General features: G+C 41.3%; 1 protein-coding gene across 3 annotated transcripts in view; it reads left to right on the top strand.

The window, feature by feature from the left end:
* Positions 1-459: 459 nt before the first annotated feature.
* Positions 460-20,594, top strand: part of ACACB (acetyl-CoA carboxylase beta) — a 170,296-nt gene continuing 150,161 nt past the window's right edge. For 2 of the 3 annotated variants that reach the window (XM_073629848.1, XM_073629831.1), the window contains exons 1-2: positions 460-575; positions 15,194-15,701. In XM_073629848.1, coding sequence (XP_073485949.1) covers positions 15,202-15,701 — 500 coding nt within the window. In that variant the 5' untranslated portion in view covers positions 460-575; positions 15,194-15,201. Of the gene's footprint in view, positions 576-5,710; positions 5,790-15,193; positions 15,702-20,594 lie in introns of all 3 variants that reach the window. The other variant, XM_073629839.1, reaches the window with a different exon arrangement.

Below are 20,594 nucleotides of genomic sequence, written 5' to 3'. Positions count from 1 at the left end.
TATAATAAATGTTTGCTTTTGGGTTTATGAGGGCTTTATGAGTAACACTAGAAATAACCTTTATTACAGAGCAATGGAGACATCTGAGCAATGAATACTGTTATCATATGTAAGGAACTGTAGTAAAAGTTTCGCCATTTTGTCAAAGACCAAGGCATAGGACACAAGTTGATCGTTCCATAAAAGGAGACAATACTGGCACGCATCTTCAGCTGCTGTAAACTAGTGCTTGATCGTCTGCCCGAGCTTCTTTGGTGCCTTCCTGTTGTCACAATAACGTATTCCTGCTCTCCCTCCTCCCCCTTGGCTTCGATTGGTGAGAGATGTAGTGAGGCGGGGCTATGCTGCTATCATCCTGTCTGCTCTTCCTCCTCCCCCTTTGCTACGATTGGTGAGAGATGAAGTAAGGCGGAGCAATGCTCCTGTCATCCTGTCTGCTTTTCCTCCTCCCCCTTTGCTCCGATTGGTGAGACACACTGGTGAGGCGGAGCTATGCTACTGTCATTCTTCCTGAGCAGTAGCAGCAAATGTTCACCGAATTGAGAAGAAGATAACAGCAACAGTGGCATGGCCAGGTACGATGTCATCATGTGTATGAATGAGGGGGGAAGGGGTGTGTTTAGTTACTAGAGAATAATAAACAAGCATTATTTAGTGCTGATAAGACAGGCCACATCACCTATAATATGACTTTTCTGGAGAAGGAGAAAGGTACACTGATGTGACTCACCAGGGAAGGCTTGATGTTTCATGCCAGCTTTGTGTTATGTTATGCAGGATAATATGCATGTCTTATACTGACAAATCACATTATAAATGGAAACCGGTAGCTGTAATCCCATTGTACTCTGAGATGAGGATTTACATCTATGACAAAAACAATGGCAGTTCTGTATGATCTGTGCAAGCCATACAAATCCCACAGTGATCATATTGTTAATGATAAATACTGTATACAAAGTAAGCTACTTATTACAAACTGGGTGCAGTATGCATACATCAGCTAAAACCAAGGACAAGAAATTAATAATATTTCAGATTACCAGTCCCCTATGTCCTATATCAGTGATGGCAAACCTTGGCACCCCAGATGTTTTGGCACTACATTTTCCATGATGCTCATGCACTTTGCAGTGTAGTGGAGCATCATGGGAAATGTAGTTCCAGCACATCTGGGGTGCCAAGGTTCACCATAACTGTCCAATATGGGCCCATATAGTCCACATTTGGTGGCTTTATGAGTTTTAGATTTTTAACACGTTGTCTTTATGTTAACCTTGTGATCCTGCTGGCCTAGGGTGACAAACGTACTAAGAGTGTTGTCAACCTTGGACAGGGAGTGTGTTAGGACTACATAATGCTTTGTTAGGACTATATAAACACCTCCCTCTCTTCTCCATAACAGGGAATATGTTTTGTAGTCCACAGAGATAGCAGGGAACAATGCTAACTGATAACAGTCCAGAGGCAGAGAGTACATGAAGATATCAGCTCATAAGATTCTTTTAATGGCACATTTACCAGACCAAAAACTAGCAAATAAGAGAAATCAACTTCACATACACTTAAGCCCCTATTCACACCCTTGCATCTTGTAATGCGATTTGACATTTTCAAATTGCATGACAAGTCGCACCCCATTGCCAGCAACAGAACCGTTCATGTAGTAGCGATTAAGTAGGTTCCTGCAATATTTTTTACCGATTTCTTTGCGACTTGCCTTGACTTCTGTTAAATTAAGTCACAAGCCGCAATAAAATCGTAAGTGCAAATGTGCGGCTTTGAAATCGCATTGAAGTAGGACTATTTGAAAGCTGCACCGGTGTGACCGGTGGTTGAATGCTTGTTTGTGTTATTTGTAGGAACAAAATGACACACAATGATGCCATTTTAGATTTACTGTAAAGAACACATGGAGAATTGTTTTTTTTTTTTGTTTTTTTTTTTTGCAAAGTATGGAAGATAGGATCGTGGTTCTATTTATTTAACTATATCCACATTTTTCGTTACATTATGCTGGCTTGACATATATAAGCATTAAAGTGTAGTTTTCATGCCGTAACATAAGTGAGTGAAGGTATGTATGTACTTGAGTCAGTGCTTCTGTGTTTTCTGTCTGATCTTAAGTGACCGCTTAGCCTATAATAGAAAAGACTATGCTGGAAAGAAGGCAGCAGCAGGTCGGGATGACCTTTGTCACACATAATTCCTGTTGCTCAGTAAGGGGGGGGGGGGGCTGGGATTTTGGAAACCTTGGCTGGGAGTGCAAAGCCTAGAGGTGAATGATTCCTGGCTGGCTTCAGTAAACAAACTGTCCTTACCCTACTTGTTTTATACATTTGCATTGCGCACAACTTGTACCGCCAGCATCTTGCCCAACCTTTCAATTGAAACTGGCCAACAAAACCAAGACAAAAACAAACACTTCATAGATCAAGTTACTTTTGGCATCAATATTGAAAATGTGACATTGTATGAAAATGTAATGTTGTCAAGTTGTATACTTACTAGAGAAAAGAAAAGCAAATTACAGCTGATCTCCTGGAAAATTTAAAGTGGAACTTTAGCCAGAAAATTAAGTCCTGCTAGATCACTTCTGGCTGGCCCCTTTTGCAGGTATAGCTATGTAAAAAAATTACTAATACGTTCCTATACTGTTTATAATCCAGTATTACACTGTCTCACCCTGCTCCGCACATGCTCAGTTGCTCTCTCCATTTTTAAGCACTGCCAAGTTTGTAAAGGCCGATCTCCTGCCAGCCTTATAGCGGAATTAAACCCTCCTATTCTTTACAGCCAATGAAGCTGCTTCTGTTTGATCTGCAACTGCCATGGTGCTGTGATCAGTTATGACACCAGCCATTTGATGGTTTGACAGTTTGGTTGAGGACACAAGCAAATATGACAGTTAGCAATCCAGGGATGGAATTCCAGAAATGGAACTGTTTTTTATTTGTACTGGTGATCACAGAGAATGAAAGTAAAAGAAAATTCCAAATTTTGAGTTGTCACCAGAACAGGATTAAAGTGGAAATCTTCCAGTGGGGACACTAGTCCCCCCCCACCCCAACTTTGGGGGAATTTCCTCCCACTTCCTGATGTGGCTATAGGACAGGAAATGAAGGAAAATCTAATGGGAAAGAGATGGAAAAAACTGACAGGAGTTATAGGTTATAGGAGTTGAGACCAGTGCACACTATAGAGGGATATGCTTTGTTCATATTTTATGTCTGAGGTTTACACCCACTTTAACCACTTGCTGAAATGACGCCATTCCTTTCTTCGTGCACTGTCACACCATGAGGAGTGGAGAGCCGGTAACTGGCAAGCGTGACGGAGGACATCGACAATGATAATCAGTGTCCTATCAGTGCAGACCCAACCGTGCCAATCAGTGCCCACCAGTTTTGCCTACCAGTGCCGCCTATCAGTGCTGCCTATTAGTGCCCATCAGTGAAGGAGAAAAATCACTTATTTGCAAAATTTTATAACAGAAAAACATTTTTTTTTCTCCACAATTTTTGGTCTTTTTTATTTGTTTAACAACAAATAAAAAACCCAGCGGAGATTAAATACCACCAAAAGAAAGCTCTATTTGTGTGAAAAAAAAAAAAAAAAAAATGTCATATGAGTACAGTGTTGCATGACCGCGCCATTGTCATTTAAAGTGCAACAGTGCTGAAAGCTTAAAATTGGCCTGGGCAGGAAGGGGGCGAAAGAGTAGGCAGTGGTTAAACTGTAATAGGCAGCAGACAGGGACGTTTACTTGCTGCAGTTCACCCGACATGTAGCGATCAGTAGGCAGCAAGCCTGCCAAATGCTACACAGTCAAGCAAATGGGGAAGTGCAGCAAACACGGTTGTAGTGCATTTGTCAGCAAAAAATGGGGTCAAAACAGGTGGTGAGGAAGTTTTGGCTTTAGTTGTAATTTAAATACACATATATAGTGAGGAAAATAATTTGTTCTCCTGCAGATTTTGTAAGTTTGCCCGCTTATAAAAAAATGAAGGGTCTATAATTTTTATCATAGGTGTATTTGAAATGATAGAGACAGAATTTCAACCAAAAATCCAGAAAAAAAAAACCACATAAACAAATGCTATAAATTACGGTAAGTTGCAGTTCAGTGAGTAAAATAAGTATTTGATCCCCAAGCAAAAACATGACGCAGTACTTGGTGGAGAAAACCCTTGTTGGCAAGTACAGAGGCAAGACATTTCTTGTGGTTAGTGACCAGGTTTGAACACATCTCAGGAGGGAATTTGGTCCACTTTTCTTTACAGATCTTCTCTAAATCCTTAAGGTTTTTTAGCTGTCGCTTGGCAACTCGAAGTTTCAGCTCCCTCCATAAATTTTCTGTAGGATTCATTGGGTCATTGTCATGCTGAAAGTCATAGTCAGCATTATTTTTCTCCACCAAGTATTAAGTCATGTTTTTGCTTGGGGATCAAATAATTATTTTACTCACTGAACTGCAACTTAATTTATAGCATTTGTTTTATGTGTTTTTTTTTTTTTTGCTTATGGATCAAATACTTATTTTACTCACTGAACTGCAATTCAGATTTATAGCATTTGTTTTATGTGTTTTTTTCTGAATCTTTGGTTGATATTCTGTCTCTATCATTTAAAATACACCTATGATAAAAATGATAGACTCTTCATTTTTTTGTGAGAAAACTTACAAAATCTACAGGAGATAAAATAATTATTTTCTCCACTGTATAAAGGGAGCTGTTTTAACATCCAAATGAAAGATATAATGCCAACATGTCAGAAAAAAAAAATCAAAAGCAGAATCACTGAGTTGGTAAAAGGATCGCCCCTCTTATGTCAGTATTTTGTTGAACCACATTTTGCTTTTATTACAGCCTTTATTTTGTTGTTATATGTCTCTACTAACTTTGCACATCTAGACTTTGCAATATTTGCCCACTCTTCTTTGCAGAACTGCTAAAGTTCATTTAAATTTGATGGTGCCCATTTGTGGACTGCAGTCTTCAAGTCAGTCCACAGATTTTCAATGGGGTTTAAGTCTGGGCTCTGACTAAGCCATGCAAGGATACTCACCTTTTTCTCCTTCAACCACTGTGTGGTGATTTTTGCTGTGTGCTTTGGGTCATTGTCATAACTTTCTGAATTTCTGGATGAAAAGAATTTGATGATATTTTGCCCCATCCATTTTTCCTGCTACCCTGACAAGTGCTCCAGTCCCTACTGCAGAGAAACACCCCCATAACAGGATATTACCACCTCCATGCTTTACTGTAGGAATTGTGTTATTTGGATGGTGAGCTGTATTGGATTTCTGCCAGACAAATCATTTCGTGTTGAGGCCAAATATTAAAATTTTAGTCTCATCTGACCACATTAAACACACCTTGAAGATTCTGAGGCCACGTATAAAACGGTGTTATGGTCAGATGAGACTAAAATTAGATGAGACTCGGGAATGGGTCCATGGGCATGGTCTCCTTCCAAGGCACACCAGCAGCCATGCGTTCAGCTCAGCTTACTGATGTGAAAGACCCCTTATAAATACCTGCTGTGTAAGCTTACATTAGAAGGCTGTCTGCCTGCCAAGATTCTGGTGCAATAAAAAAAAATATAAAAATAGAGAAAGAAAATATTTAAGTGCTTGTGAACTTTGAAAACTCATTTCTCCATAGCTATATAGGTGATTGAACTCTTTTTTTTGTCCACTGGTCAGAATATGAAAATGCTAATTTCCTGGCTGGCATACTGAACCTCTCAATATTTCTAGTCACTGATGCAGAATTAACACACAGGTAAGGACTTCTAAATTTTCTCCATAATTTATAAATCTGAATAATCGTTTTGAGCCAGTGTCTGTGAATAAAGTAAGTCGAAACCAGTGGTTCACCATAACAGTCAGACCATTACCATTTTCAGAAGGGGGCCAGCAATGGCTAACCCCCTTATTTTACTCATGGCAGGTTTACTTTAAATAGCATAAGCTTGGGTAACCATTGACTGGTAGATGTCCCAGCTGAATCAGCAGTGGTAGTGGCCACCATTAACCACTTCAGCCCTGGAAGATTTTACCCCCTTCCTGACCAGAGCACTTTTTACAATTCGGCACTGCGTCGCTTTAACTGACAATTGCACGGTCGCTCAACGTTGTACCCAAACAAAATTTGCGTCCTGTTTTTTGCCCACAAATAGAGCTTTCTTTTGGTGGTATTTGATCACCTCTGCAGTTTTTATTTTTTGTGTTATAAACAAAAAAATAGCGTCAATTTTGAAAAAAATACAATATTTTTTACTTTTTGCTATAGTAAATATCTCCAAAATTTGTTCTTAAAAAAACAAATTCTTCATCAGTTTAGGCCAATATATATTCTTCTACATATTTTTGGTTAAAAAACCCCAAAAAAACCCAGCAAAAGTGTACATTGATGGTTTGCACAAAAGGTATAGCGTCTGCAAACTATGGGAAAGATTTATGGCATTTTTATTATTATTATTATTTTTTTGCTGGTAATGGCAGTGATCTGCAATTTTTAGCGGTACTGCGACATTGCGGCAGACAGACTTTTGCAAGGTCTCTAACATCCAGCAGCTCCAGAGGAGTGGAAGAGGACTCCAGTGGCAACCTGTGAAGCTCTGGTGAACTCCAGGCCCAGGAGGGTAAAGGCAGTGCTGGAAAATAATGGTGGCCACACAAAATAATGACACTTTGGGCCCAATTTGGACATTTTCACTTAGGGGTGTACTCACTTTTGTTGCCAGCGGTTTAGACATTAAATGGCTGTGTGTTGAGTTATTTTGAGGGGACAGCAAATTTACACTGTTATGCCCCGTACACACGGTCGGATTTTCCGACGGAAAATGTGTGATAGGACCTTGTTGTCGGAAATTCCGACCGTGTGTACACAGATCTGACGCACAAAGTGCCACGCATGCTCAGAATAAATAAAGAGATGAAAGCTATTGGCCACTGCCCCGTTTATAATCCCGACGTACGTGTTTTACGTCACCGCGTTTAGAACGATCGGATTTTCCGACAACTTTGTGTGAACGTGTGTATGCAAGACAGGTTTGAGCCAACATCCGTCGGAAAAAATCCTAGGATTTTGTTGTCGGAATGTCCGATCAATGTCCGACCGTGTGTACAGGGCATTATACAAGCTGTACACTCACTACTTTATATTGTATCAAAGTGTAATTTCTTCGGTGTTTTCACATGAAAAGATATAGTAAAATATTTACAAAAATGTGAGGGGTGTACTCACTTTTGTGAGATACTGTATGTGCCATAATAAAAGCATCAGACTGACAGGAACTCTAACTTTTTACCATCTCGATAGGCTATGCTCTTAGGCTATATTATAGTTTTTCTAAAATGCCTTCAGGGTTAAGGCATTTGATCATTTTACACACAATAGTGCTTTTAGAAGATCTTTAAATTTCTATTAAAAGCAGAGTTCTCATTTTCTACCAGATATCTGGGAGTTCTTCTGTAGTTCGTTCCTTCTGTCCTTACAAGGATGTACATGCTTAAGGGCATTCATAAAACTAACGATCTACTAACAGGGCCACTGTAAGGACACTGAATTATATAATTGCTAAATGCAAAGAACAAAAGGCTTTTAAAAAATGTTTCTGTATAACAAGTATTTTATCTACTCCTCAGGACACAAAATAATGCTACAATCCAGCTGACCTGTAACTGTTACTTAGTTGACTTTTTTAACAGATCTGTAACCTTTTATTGGTGGCCTAATTTCCTGCTTAGGGATTTTAAAACTGTTTGACACAGTGCAAGTAGGCTGGAAGGACCAGTGCTACTAGCTTACAGATCCTACAATTGTACATTTGCTTTTTGGAACAGTTCCTGAAAGGAAAACTTCAGTCTGAAGTATACCTTCCTACCTAGAACCCAATTTTTGAAAGCCTATGCTCTTGGTGAATGGTGTGTGCAGTTGCCCTAGGAAAAACTGCCATTGAAATACTACATTGACTGCTTTTACTTGAACCCACTGGCTGTTTGCTGGAGTAAGAAGAGACTGGTTACCCCTTGAAGTTGTAAGCCTGGCCTAATACAGTCACTGAAGGGCAAGCTTGCTTCTCGTACTAAAGACTCCTAAGACCATGAAAAATACTTCTAGAACAAGGGTTTCAAACTCATCCTGGGCCACATCAGCAGTTATGGTTGTCCTCAAAGGGCCGGTGGTATCTGTAATGCCCTGTACACATGACCGGTTTTGCCGTCAGAATAAACTCTGAAGGTTTTTTCGACGGAGTTTCGACGGAATTCCGCTCAAGCTGTCTTGCATACACACAGTCACACCAAATTCCGACCGTCCAGAACGCGGTGACGTACAACGGGACTAGAAGATGGAAGTTCAATAGCCAGTAGCCAATAGCTTCCATCTCGTACTTGCTTCAGAGCATGCGTCGTTTTTGGTGTGTCGAAACAGCATACAGACAAGCGGGTTTTCTGATAGTAATTTGTTCCGTCGGAAAAATATAGAACATGTTCTCTATCTAAGTCCGTCTGAATTTTCGACGGAAAAAGTCCGATGGGGCATACACACGGTCAGAATATACCATGAAAAGCTCCCATCGGACTCTTTCTGTCGGAAATTCTGCTCGTGTGTACGCGGCATAAGACTATATAAATGGATCTACTCTTTCTCATATGAAATAATTGCCTCTGCATTCGATTACTACTGGTTTTAGTAAGAACTTAAGACTTAAGCTGAAGGGGAGGCATAGATCAGCACAGAGCCCACTCACACTCTTACAGCAGATGATGCATGTTTGAAAAGGAGGGTCACACAACACTGGTATGATCACAAGAAACTTTATTGGAGACCGCGCAGACAGAACGTGGTTCTGCCATGGTGTTCTGTCTGAGCAGTCTCCAAAAAAGTGTCTTGTGAATGATACCAGCAGTGTGCGACCCTCCTATTTCAACTGGCATAATATTGTATTATTCTCATAATAATGATAAACAGATTCCCCCCCACACCATCCGAAGTCAAGAGTCCCCTGAAAAAAAGTGCAGAGTCTGGAGGAGGACCAGAGAAGGGCTGGAGACATCTGAATGTGAAGACCATGGGAGGCGAAGACGAGGGGGTGCTGCGACTGCATAGAGAGGAGCAGAATCTGTAGGGGGAGTTCTGTTCTAGCCTCTGCTGCCAACTGCTGAGATGGGGGGTGTAGAGATGAGCCTTTCCATGACTGAACAGAGAAGCGCGGGATTTGGTGGAGGAGTTCTGTCGTTCTCTCTGCTGACAACTGTTGAGACAAGGTGGGAGCGGAGACGAGGGGGTCCTGCAGCTACCAGAGAGGTGCGAGGGCCACGCGAAATGACCCAAAGGGCTGGATTCGGCTTGCGGGCCTTGTGTTTGACATATGTGTTCTAGAGTGTTCAACCCAAATCTCAGCTTTTATTTGTGGCAAAAGGCTCCATAAAGGGAATACTGTATGTGATGCTGGAAATTCATGAGCTAACATTACTGACTTGTTTTAAATGTGAATTTCATGGTTTCATAGTTAATCTGGTTAAAAAAAAAAAAGACAAGTCCACCACGTTCAACCAACATAGAAAAAAAAAAAAAAAAAACACACATACAAATAGAAAACCTCTGTATACACAATCATATACCCATAGTTGATCCAGGGGATGGCAAAAAAAAAAAACAATACAGTATGATCCAATTTGCTCCAGCGGGAAAAAACATTCCTTCCTGATCCCCCAACAGGCAATCGGATATTCCCTGGATCAACTTTACCTATAAATGTTAGTACCCGGTTTATTATGTGCATTTAGGAAAAAATCCAGGTCTTTCTTGAAGCAATCTACAGAGCTGTCATTGTGATCCTAGCTTTAATACCTAGTAAACCATTAGCCTATAACAAGCATGCAGAACAGAATTTTTAAGTGTATCTAAACCCAAACCCCCCAAAAAATATATTGAAGCTGATCAGTCCTTAGATGTGGTAGCTGCTTTCCTTTTCATTTTTCTCAGATTTACCTTCCTTTATTTTCACCTAGTGTTTCTGCCAGTAGCACCTCATCTGTCCTAAGTGGACAAAACCTATAACCCTATGTATCTGAACAATAGAAACAAGGTAGAACTATAGATCAACACCCCTCTCCTCTTCTCCATAACATAGAGGACACGATTCTGTAGTCTTCAGAATTAGCTGAGAACGTTTTAATTGATAAACGACAGACAGTAAAGGATTTCTGGCAATACTAATGGGTATTTTTCTGAACTTATCATACAGATATAACAAAATACTTTCAATGATGTATTTAATAGACCAAAAAGGGACAAAATAAGTGTATTGTTCAGGTTTACATCCATTTTAACATGTTAATATAATTTTCAAATGTGTTTTCAGTCTTCCTAAAGTGATTGTTATTTTAAACGAAAAAAAAAAAAGTTTACAAACATGTTATACCGACCTGCTCTGTGCAACAGAATTGCACAGAGCAGCCCCAAACCTTCTCTTCAGCACAGAAGGGCTTTTATCTTCATGCAGAGAATGCATTAAATTGGAAGTAAAGTCCACTTTTTACCTTGTACCTACAGGTAAGCCTATGATAAGGTTTACCCGTAGGTACAGTGAATATCTCCTAAACTTGCACTGTTTGGATAATAATGGCCATGAAGGTCCTTGTTCAGACTCCTCCTGCTATTGTGTGGAAACTCTCTACCCGTTGTTTCCCAAATGGACTTGGTCATTGTCTCCCTGTCACCTGGTGGAGGCTACAACATTGCGTAGGCATGGTCTAATGTTATCAACTTTAGGAAACTTTTCCAAAATAGCGATCTACAACTGATGCTGGAACTAAAGCATGTAGCTAGAAAGTGTCTGAAAGAGGGTGGAGAAGAGCAACAACACCGAGATACAATAAATAACTAATAAAAAAAAAAATGAAAATCATAATTTATCTTAAAAAATGGCAATTGTTTGTGATACACAGTGCTTTAACAAACTAAATGCCATCCGGAGTTTATATCTACTTTAAAGCGGGGTTCCACCCAAATTTTGAACAATATCTGTATGTATTCTCTTCCTTGCCTAGATGCTGACACGCCGTTTAAAAAAATTTAAATCGCCGTAATTACCTTTTATTTTTCTATTCTTCTTTGCACTTCCTGGTTCTCCTCCCGTGGGAGTAGACGTGTTTCTAGCCTCTCCCAGACTCCTGGGAGCTAGTCTCAGGCTTCCCAGGATGCCACTAAGCATGTGCGGGAACGAGCGGTGAATGCTGGGAGCACAGCATTCACCACATCCAGGAAATAAATGCTTGTGGGCTTCAAATGCCCACAATGAAGATGGAAACCGCCTGCAGTGAATAATATAAGTTATTCTTTCCGACGAAATCTGACACAGGCGGACATATTACACACAATATGTGAGTATGTAATGCTGAGAAGAAAAGTTTGTGAATGAACTAAAAAAAAAAAAAAAAAAAAAAAAAACACGATAAATAGGTGGACCCCCGCTTTAAACATCTCCATATTCAATGGCTAAATACCCGATCAAGGTTAGCAACTCACTATATAGTAATGCCAAGACCAGAATGACAACCCTTCAACAGTTCCACAAGGTAGCTCCCATATTTTTATCATCTCAGATTTACAAGGGATGAGCTATACTTTGTTGTACGTGTGTGTATTCTTTTAAATTCTGTATGTGACCAAAGGTGAGCATTGAATGGCTATGTGTGTTCAGTCTGCAATTTTGCTTTGGTTCGTTATCTCATTTTCTGCCTATTACAGCAGATAACTGGAGTGACAGGGTCATGATAATGGTTTGTGCAATTCAGTATTTGTTCATCTGTCTGCAAGTGATCCCTAATTCTATTGGTTGTGTTAGATCACCTGTTGACCATTTCATGAGCTGCTTGTGAATGTCTATATGTGTTCTTGTAACATTGATTTTTACGATTATTTTCGTTTCATATCTACCATGCACTTTGAGACCTTCTGCAATTTGAAGTCTGCATTGGCATTTAGACCCGTACACAATTTTAAACAGCTGTACTGGGGCTGTTTTATTAGAAGTGAAATAGAAAGTTGCATTAAAAGAAACCTACAGTATGTTGAAAAAAATACAGAGGCTAGTTTTCAGGCCAACATCCAGTGGTTTAAAATGTATTTGTCATCGAATGGACGCAAGCATGCAGATCAGGAAAGTCAGGGTAAAGCCTAGTACACACCGGCCGAATGTCGGGCGGCATCGACCGGTTTAATAGAAATCGTCCGACATTTGGCCCGTGTGTACTGCAGCCGGTCCGACAGAAGCCGGCCAGCTTCTGTCGAAGGGGCATGATGGGAAAAAAAGGTCTGCCAACCGAATCCCAGTCAACACTCTCAGCCAATGGATGAGAGCGCTGACCGGAGTGTTCTGGCGGGGGGCAGTTCCCCCCTCTCAGAACACAATAGCAAAAGCCTACGTTCACACTGAGCGCCAGTTTGAAATTGTGCGAGTTCAGCTGAACACGATTTAAAACCAGCATTTCAGTCCGACTTCGGGGGACGATTTGATAGACATCTGTGCGAGTTCATGCACAGATGTCTATTGAAATCGCCACCAAAGTCACCAAAAGTAGTGCAGGAATTACTTTTGTGAATCAGCATCACTCTGATTCGGACGGTGCCATTGCTGGCAATAGCCAGCGATTTGACATGTCATAACAGCTCGATGTGAACATGGGCTTAAGGCAGTCTCTATTCTTCCTTAACATAGGTTTCCCCCCAAAAGCTTCTGGTACCCTGTTTCCCCAAAAATAAGACCTAGCGTGATTGTCGGTGATGGCTGCAATATAAGCCCTACCCCCCAAATAAGCCCTAGTTAAAGTCCTTGTAGGTCTTATTTTCAGGGTAGGGCTTCATTTCGGGGAAACAGGGTAGGTCTTATTTGGGGGGTAGGGCTTATATTACAGCCATCACCAACAATCACGCTAGGTCTTATTTTCGGGGAACAGGGTAAGCACTGGTTGACAGTTCTTTAAATCTGTAAACATACTCTTCATTGCTCAAATGACTATTCTTTTTTAAAAGTGAGGTTGGTAAGTTTGGCCACCGCCTAGATTTCCCTGACCTCATGATGTAAACATAAATCCTTCAAAGGCTGGATAGATGTAGAACAGAAATTGACAGAAATACCCCCTGCAACCCTTGCCCTAGATATCAGTGCCTATATCCTTATCTGTCAAGTGGCATCCACTCGTAGACAACACCCTCTCAAATGTTTCCAAAACTCGCAGTATCACATGAATACACTTCCAGCACCCTAAAATGAATCCCGTCATAAGTACTCCAGCCTTTTTACCAGGATTGCAAGACTCAATTTAGGCCCTTTGCACATGGGAATGATCTGTTCAGTCATGTTTTCTGTTCCGTTTACATCCATTTACTTCAATTTTCACTTCAATTCTATTCAGTTCAGTTTATATCAGTTCAATTCAGTTTACATATCTACATATTTTTTTGCATCTGTTTTTTTTTTTTCTTTTTTAGTTGTTGCAGAAACCAATCAGAGGGTACAACTGCATAAATAAACAAATGTTTCTTGCCTAGAAATGGACTTAAAAGGAACAGATGTAAATGGACGGCATCTGTTTACATCCATTCCATTCAGTTTCAAGGAATCTGGATGTAGAGCTAGTAGAGCCTTCTAGCAGTTTGTGCACAGTGTCTGCAAGCACACATGTCCTACACCACAAAATACACTATGCACAGACTAGTGCCAATGCCCAATTTCTTTTGACATATTCCAGCAAAAATTCCTTTCAGCCAAACAAGCTTTTAAAGTTCTATTTCAGAAGTGAAGATGTTTTTTTTAATCAGCCCAACCATTTTACTTAGCTAGATGCCAAGTCTTGAGATCCAATTGATTCCCCAAATGTACTTTGTTGGTCTTCCTTTGTACCTTGTCACCCACCATGTACGAAGTAGGTTAAAGAATCCTGTGCTACATTCCTCTTCATCCTCTTTAGTTATGAACTGTTTTACATGTCCTCATAATTTATATAGCTGCTATTTACTTGTTATCATTATACCCTTTCACTTTTATGCTTGCCATAGACTATTAGAATATTCTCAGGAATAGTGTCTGATGTCACTCTGTAACCCAATCTCTAGATACGATAAGTTATGGCAAATACTTTGTAATTACTGATTGATTCAGTTCATCATTAAATTGGCTATATTGCTAACCCAAATATTAAATTACATTTGTGTAGCCAGGCACCAGGCCTTATTAATATGGACATAAGTGCACCTTCATATTTTTTATCCTGTTTTGTTTTTTCTTTTCAAAGCTGAAGAACAATAAATTGGATTGTATGATGCCATTCACAACTGTATATACCAGGGGTCTCCAGTCTGTCGAAACAAAGGGCCAGTTTACTGTCCTTCAGACTTTAGGGGGTTTGGACTTTACCCAGTGGGAGTAGAAAATGCCTCAATGTCAGTGGATGTAGCCAATTCCCCACCATTGGTATTTTTGAGAAGAATATTCCCCCATCATTGGTGTCAATGGGAGGAACAGGGCCTCATCGCTGCTGTCTGTGGGAGGAGGGAGGAAGAGTGCTAAATTGTTGGAATCAGTTTGAAGCATAGTGCCCCATCATTGGCGTCAGTGGAAGGAAGAATGTCCCACCGTTAATGTCAGTGGGAGGAATAATGTCTTGTATCAATGGGAAAAAAAGGGCCAAGGACCAGATAAAGGCAAGCAAAGGGCCACAGTTTGGAGACCACTGGTATATACATACCTCTCCTGCTGCTGAACCCTGCTCCATTGAAAAGGAATCTCAGCCTGACATTTCTTCTGAAAACAACATTTCCAGGAATGTCTACCGTTTCCCCCCACAGCTCTCACTGGTTCCTCCCAAAACTGTAGTTATGTAGCAGCTATCATAAAGAAATAGGGACACTAGACTCACACTCCCAAAAGGGTCAGTTTTAGTATACACTTTCCACTTTATAGGCACATCTTTTAGGAATACCTTTAATTTGGCAATAACGTTTCTTTAAAATTGTATAAATCTAAAAATAAACATTACAAAATAACTACTGTATGTGTTTAAGAGAGAACAACTATCTCTTGGGCCCTGTTATTATATTATCTGCTGTGTAAACTTGAAGTTGTAACACTTCATCGTTGTTCATAACATACTATACAATTGTTTTTCTTCTAGGTGTCTGAATGGTGGTGTGGGTTTTGTCTTCCTTTATGGTTGTGTTATGGTTATTTTGGAAAGCTAGTGGCCGTGTTACTTGCAAAGGATACAAGCCTTCTTTGTGTACTAGTGGAAACACCATGGAGCCAAACAGTCATCACTCTGAACATTTACAACAAGAAGAGGTTGCTGGTCCTTCCACATCAGAAGAGTGTCTTGGAGAAGCAGGAATCAGTTCTTCAGCTCAGGCACAGCATGGGGACGTAGTTCATTCCTCTACAGAACTTGAGCCAAAACAATTAAAATTTGGGCCTTCTAAAGGAAGTCTTTCTAAACCCAGAGACTCAAAGATAAAGAAACCTCTCTTATCACGCTTTATTCTAGGGTCTTCAGAAGACAACTCTTCTGATGATGAGTTTGCTTCTGGCTCCTTCAAAAGTGCCAGGAAGAGCAGTCTCACCAGCAGCAGTTCTCAGACTCCATCCTTGTCATCCTTACCAGAAACTGAGCCATTGATAAAAATCAGGTGAGCATGCATTTTATTCACTTGTTCCTTGACTGCTTTTGACTTGTCTCTGAATATGGGCCATTTTGGGCCAATGTTAATGGCACCCCAATCATAGCAGACATATGTGCTCAAAAAGGTTCACAACCTATTTTTCCACATTTTTTGCGCATAGGATAGCCCACTAAAATGCATGGGCTGCCCTATGCATATAGCGCATTGCGCGTCATAGTGTAAATGGCACCTTATAGAATCATTCTAGGGATCTGTAGGTTATACAGAGTAACATTGAACACACTTGGACCAATGTAACTATGTACATACCTTTGAATTTTCAAAAGTTTTTTGTTCTGCGCTGATGGTAAATCCTATTTATGATGAAAAAAGAAAAGCTGCTGCCTCCACTGTGACACCTACCTAGGTAGGGTCCAATGAAATAAACAAAGAGGGGTATTTAATGGGTGTGGCGCTGCTCTGAATGGCATGCAAAAATGTGTCCTCTGCATGTGTGCATATATATATATATATATATAAAATTTAACTTCAAGTTAATACCTGGACGATTCCCCTGGAAGTTGGAAATCACTGAAATAGACACTGCCACTCCAGTGATGTCCACTTGTTTTCTGAGCAGCCGGCTTGATGCATTGTGAACCCTGGAGGTCAACCGCTCGGCACGGGTGTCATGCAGAGGCAGTCAAGTGTGATATACTTTACATACATGGATTAAAATTAAGCCAATTAAGCAGAGACCAGCCATATTCAATCTATGGGCTAGCTGGTTGAACACAAGTCAATCTATTAAATCGACTTGAGTACAACCGGCCTGTCAGGTTTTTCCCAAAACAATCAGTGCTGCCAGTTATAGTTGCATGAATCTATCCATTGCAGAAAGGGGGCAGCGCCTGGGTGCCCCTAATGGACAGGCCGCCCCTGGTATTTGCCTTTAGTAAATCAACCCCAGTGTATTGTTGTGATTAGCAGTGATTGGCCACAACTAATCACATGGTACAGATGGGCTGTGATTGGCCCTGTCTGTACCATGTGATCACTGGGACCAATCACAGCTAGCAACACAATTGTATACCATGTATACCAACGATCACATGGAACCAGTAGCGAGCCAGTACACTGATCAGTCAGGTGTTCCTGCCAGCCCTCCTACTTTCCTATTAAAAACTGACCACACTGGACAAAAGAGCACAGAGTGCTGAGAACCGTACTTCTGCTGACACGCCCCCCTGCACAGCCATTCACTGGGATGGCCATCATGCTGCTGCTTTCCTTCCCCCTGCTCTCCAAGATCCTTATGCAACGGAATACTTCTAAAAAAAAAAAAAAAAAAAAAAAAAAAAAAACAAAGAAGTATTTATAATGTTTTTTACATGTATACGCAAATGTTTTGCCTTTCATTTTAATCTGAATGGGTTGTCTTACAAGGTGAGGGTTTACATAAATTTAATGAATACAGATCTACATTCATTATCTGTGTGTGACAGCGCTGGACAAGTGTACTCAGGGTCAGGGCTCAGCAGGCTCAGTCTGCAGGGTTACAGTGTGGAGGGGAGGTGGAGGAGTCCTGGGTGGGAGTGGCTGGGACTGAAGTCGTTCAGCATCTTCTCCATCTCCAAGGTACGGAGGGATGTACAGGGCGCTGTGGGGGAAGCAATAAGCGGAGTCGGCTGGGGTAGAAGTTCTCCTATATTCCAATCATAGTCTTCTGGGAGAAGCAGCAGCAGCTAGTCGGGCACACACAGAGCCTCCACGCTAATCCCTCTTCTCTCTTGATGCTCCAAACCATTTATATTAGAAAAATAGCGCAGCTAGGTGGAGGGGGGAAAGCCAATGGTAGCACGGGGCAGGGACAGGGACAGTCACTCATTTTTTATGGGGAAATGAGGGGGCAGGGCCAGACACTGTCACTTTGTCTGTTTGGAGAGAGGAGGGGTGGGGTCAGTGCCTGTCACTCAGCTTGTATGGAGAGCAGTTGGCTGGACGTCCCTGCACAGAGCTGTTGAGTGCTACAGGGGTCTCCATACATCACTACTATAGGTGGGCCCTATACATCGCTATTCATCACTATAGAGGAGCCACATACATCACTATACATTTACATCATAATAATAGGAGTACAGGGAGGGATGCGGAGATTATTATGGGGAGTTACATCTGGGGAGACTATAATATATATATATATATATATATATATATATATTTATATTATGTGCTGCATGCAATACGAGTGATGCATGAGTTAATGCATATTATATACACACACACACACACACAGCATCTCACAAAAGTGAGTACACCCCTCACATTTTTGTAAATATTTTATTCTATCTTTTCATGTGACAACACTGAAGAAATGACACTTTGCTACAATATAAAGTAGTGAGTGTACAGCTTGTATAACAGTGTAAATTTGCTGTCCCCTCAAAATAACTGAACACACAGCCATTAATGTCTAAACTGCTGACAACAAAAGTGAGTACACCTCTAAGTGTAAATGTCCAAATTGGGCCCAAAGTGTCAATATTTCATTTATTTTTAACCCTCTTGGACATGGACTTAGCTTCTTTGGTTGACCATGGCGAGGCCTGTTCTGAGTGGAACCTGTCCTGTTAAACCGCTGTATGGTCTTGGCCACCGTGCTGCAGCTCAGTTTCAGGGTCTTGACAATCTTCTTATAGCCTAGGCCATCTTTATGTAGAGCAACAATTTTTTTTTCAGATCCTCAGAGACTTTCCCATGAGGTGCCATGTTGAACTCCGTACCGTGAGGTCAGTGGCTGGTATGCTGACAAGTTGTTTTGAGGGCATGGGGCCTGGTACGGTTCAGGAGATGGAGGCACTCTCTTGTCCCCCCACTTTTCCACGCCATTTAAAAAAAAAATTTGGTGCAGCGTTCCCCTTAATATACATACCAGACCCAAAAGGCCTGGTAATGGACTGGGGGGGGGGGGAGCAATTTTAAATTACATTTTTTTCCTTTAAAATTTTGCTACTCTCATTCATTTCACTATGTACGGCCGCTATGTAAGCAGCCTTACATAGTGTAGGGTGTGAACTTAGCCCCCTGAGCCACGATTGGTTAAAGGCACCCTGCCCTTGGCCAATCGTGGCTCTCACAGCAGAGCGCACTGTGATTAGCCAAAGCATGCAGGTCAGTTGCATACTTTGGCTAATCAGCAGCCGTCAATGCATTGGGATCTCGCAGTGCATTGATGGTCTCACAGTGCATTATGGGGCGTTCCGTATCCATATCTGTGTATTTTGAAAGACTTTTTCATATGCTGCCAACTAAAATTTTAGATCTTGAATGCTAAACACATAATATAAAAGCAAAAAAACTTACCTATGCCAAATGATAGATTATTTTCTTAGTGCGGACTATGGAACAACATAATATATTCTTTCAGCGTTTCTGTTAATTCATTTAATTAACAAGGTGACCTTGAAAGTTAAAAAGAGCATTTCAGGTTTTTTGTGTTGCCTAATGTGTAATGCTTGGCAGCAAGATCACCTTGTTTATGGCAAGACTGAAAAATACCAGCTGGCTAATCATGCGATTCTTTTACTGACAATTTGGAAAAGACCAAAAAATAAAAAATTACTACACCCATGATTATTATCTTCTGTGTAGCTCAGCCTTTTTCAACTTTTTTAGAATGGTGGATCCCTTGAAATAACGGTCTGGTCTCGGGGAACCCCTGTTAATAGTTACTGTATCTAAAACTGGCAATAAATTAACAATAGGAAGAATGCTCCTCAAATTCAATGTCAGTGGGAAAAATTCCTATTTACAGATACAGTAGATAAAAAGATGATTGGTCTCAGCAGTGGCGGTGCGTCCATTAGGGGCGCTCGGGCACCGCCCTCTCTGTCATGCCACCCCCCTCTGTGTAGTATGGATAGATTCATGCATAGCACTATTCAGACGTTCGGCCTCTTTTCGAATGTCGGGCGCCTGAATTACAGCGGCGGGGGTGTTTTTTTGAAGCACCTGATTAGAGCCATAGGCTTCATTAAAGGTGGACTCGTGGCTCCAGGGCTTTTTTTCAGGGGGAACTTGGTGGAACTCAGTTCCACCACCTCTGGCTCAGACCCTTGGGGGGGGCTGCTCACCACAATCACTTGTAAACACAGAAGTCCGGTTTCTGTGTTTACAACCGACAGCTCTGCACTCCGTGTGCAACCCCCCTGAACTCTGCGCTCTGTATGTAATGCAATCCTGGTATTTAATGCCCCTTTAAGACCCTCCTACTATTCGTGAAATTTGACTGACCACACCCACTATTTGATGTAATTTGGAGGGTGTGTGTGGGTAGAGGGGTTTTGAGGGGTCGTGGTTGAGTTCCAGCACCTATTGTTTGAGAAAAAAAGCCCTGCGTGGCGCAGAGCATTGCACTACAAGCTCACCCAGGTGTGTTAGAAAAGCAAATGAATATTCGCTTTTCTAACACTGAACAGCCTCTCAGCCAATCAGGAGGCACGGGTCTAATACCCGTTACCAGATTGACTGAAGGCACCGGCACTGTGAATGGACGCCTAGAAGAAGACGAGACAAATGGAGAACACAGAAGCCACCACCGTGACCCGCTGCTCATCCCATAGCTCACCGCCTGATCCTCCACTAAGATGAGGTAAGTGCTGGGCAATCAGCGGGCAAGCGTGGGGGGGGGGGGGCACAGTGGCTGCATTTGCCAGGTTTTTTCTGTATTTTTCAGAATTTTGCGCCCCCCCCCCAAAGATTTTGAGCACCAGCCGCCACTGGGTCTCGGGAGGAACTTATATGAGAAACAGAAATAGCTCCTTGCTCAAGAAAAGCCAAGTAACCTCTAGAGGAAGCCTAGTTGAGAAAGGCTGCTGTAGCTTGACATTAACCTATTGTTGGCATTTATCTCCTTAAAGC

Source organism: Aquarana catesbeiana, linkage group LG01, assembly GCF_042186555.1.
Source record: "Aquarana catesbeiana isolate 2022-GZ linkage group LG01, ASM4218655v1, whole genome shotgun sequence".
Taxonomy (NCBI): Eukaryota; Metazoa; Chordata; class Amphibia; order Anura; family Ranidae; genus Aquarana; species Aquarana catesbeiana.
The sequence above is the reverse complement of the archived record's forward strand: the minus strand, read 5'-3'. Positions and strand labels throughout refer to the sequence as shown.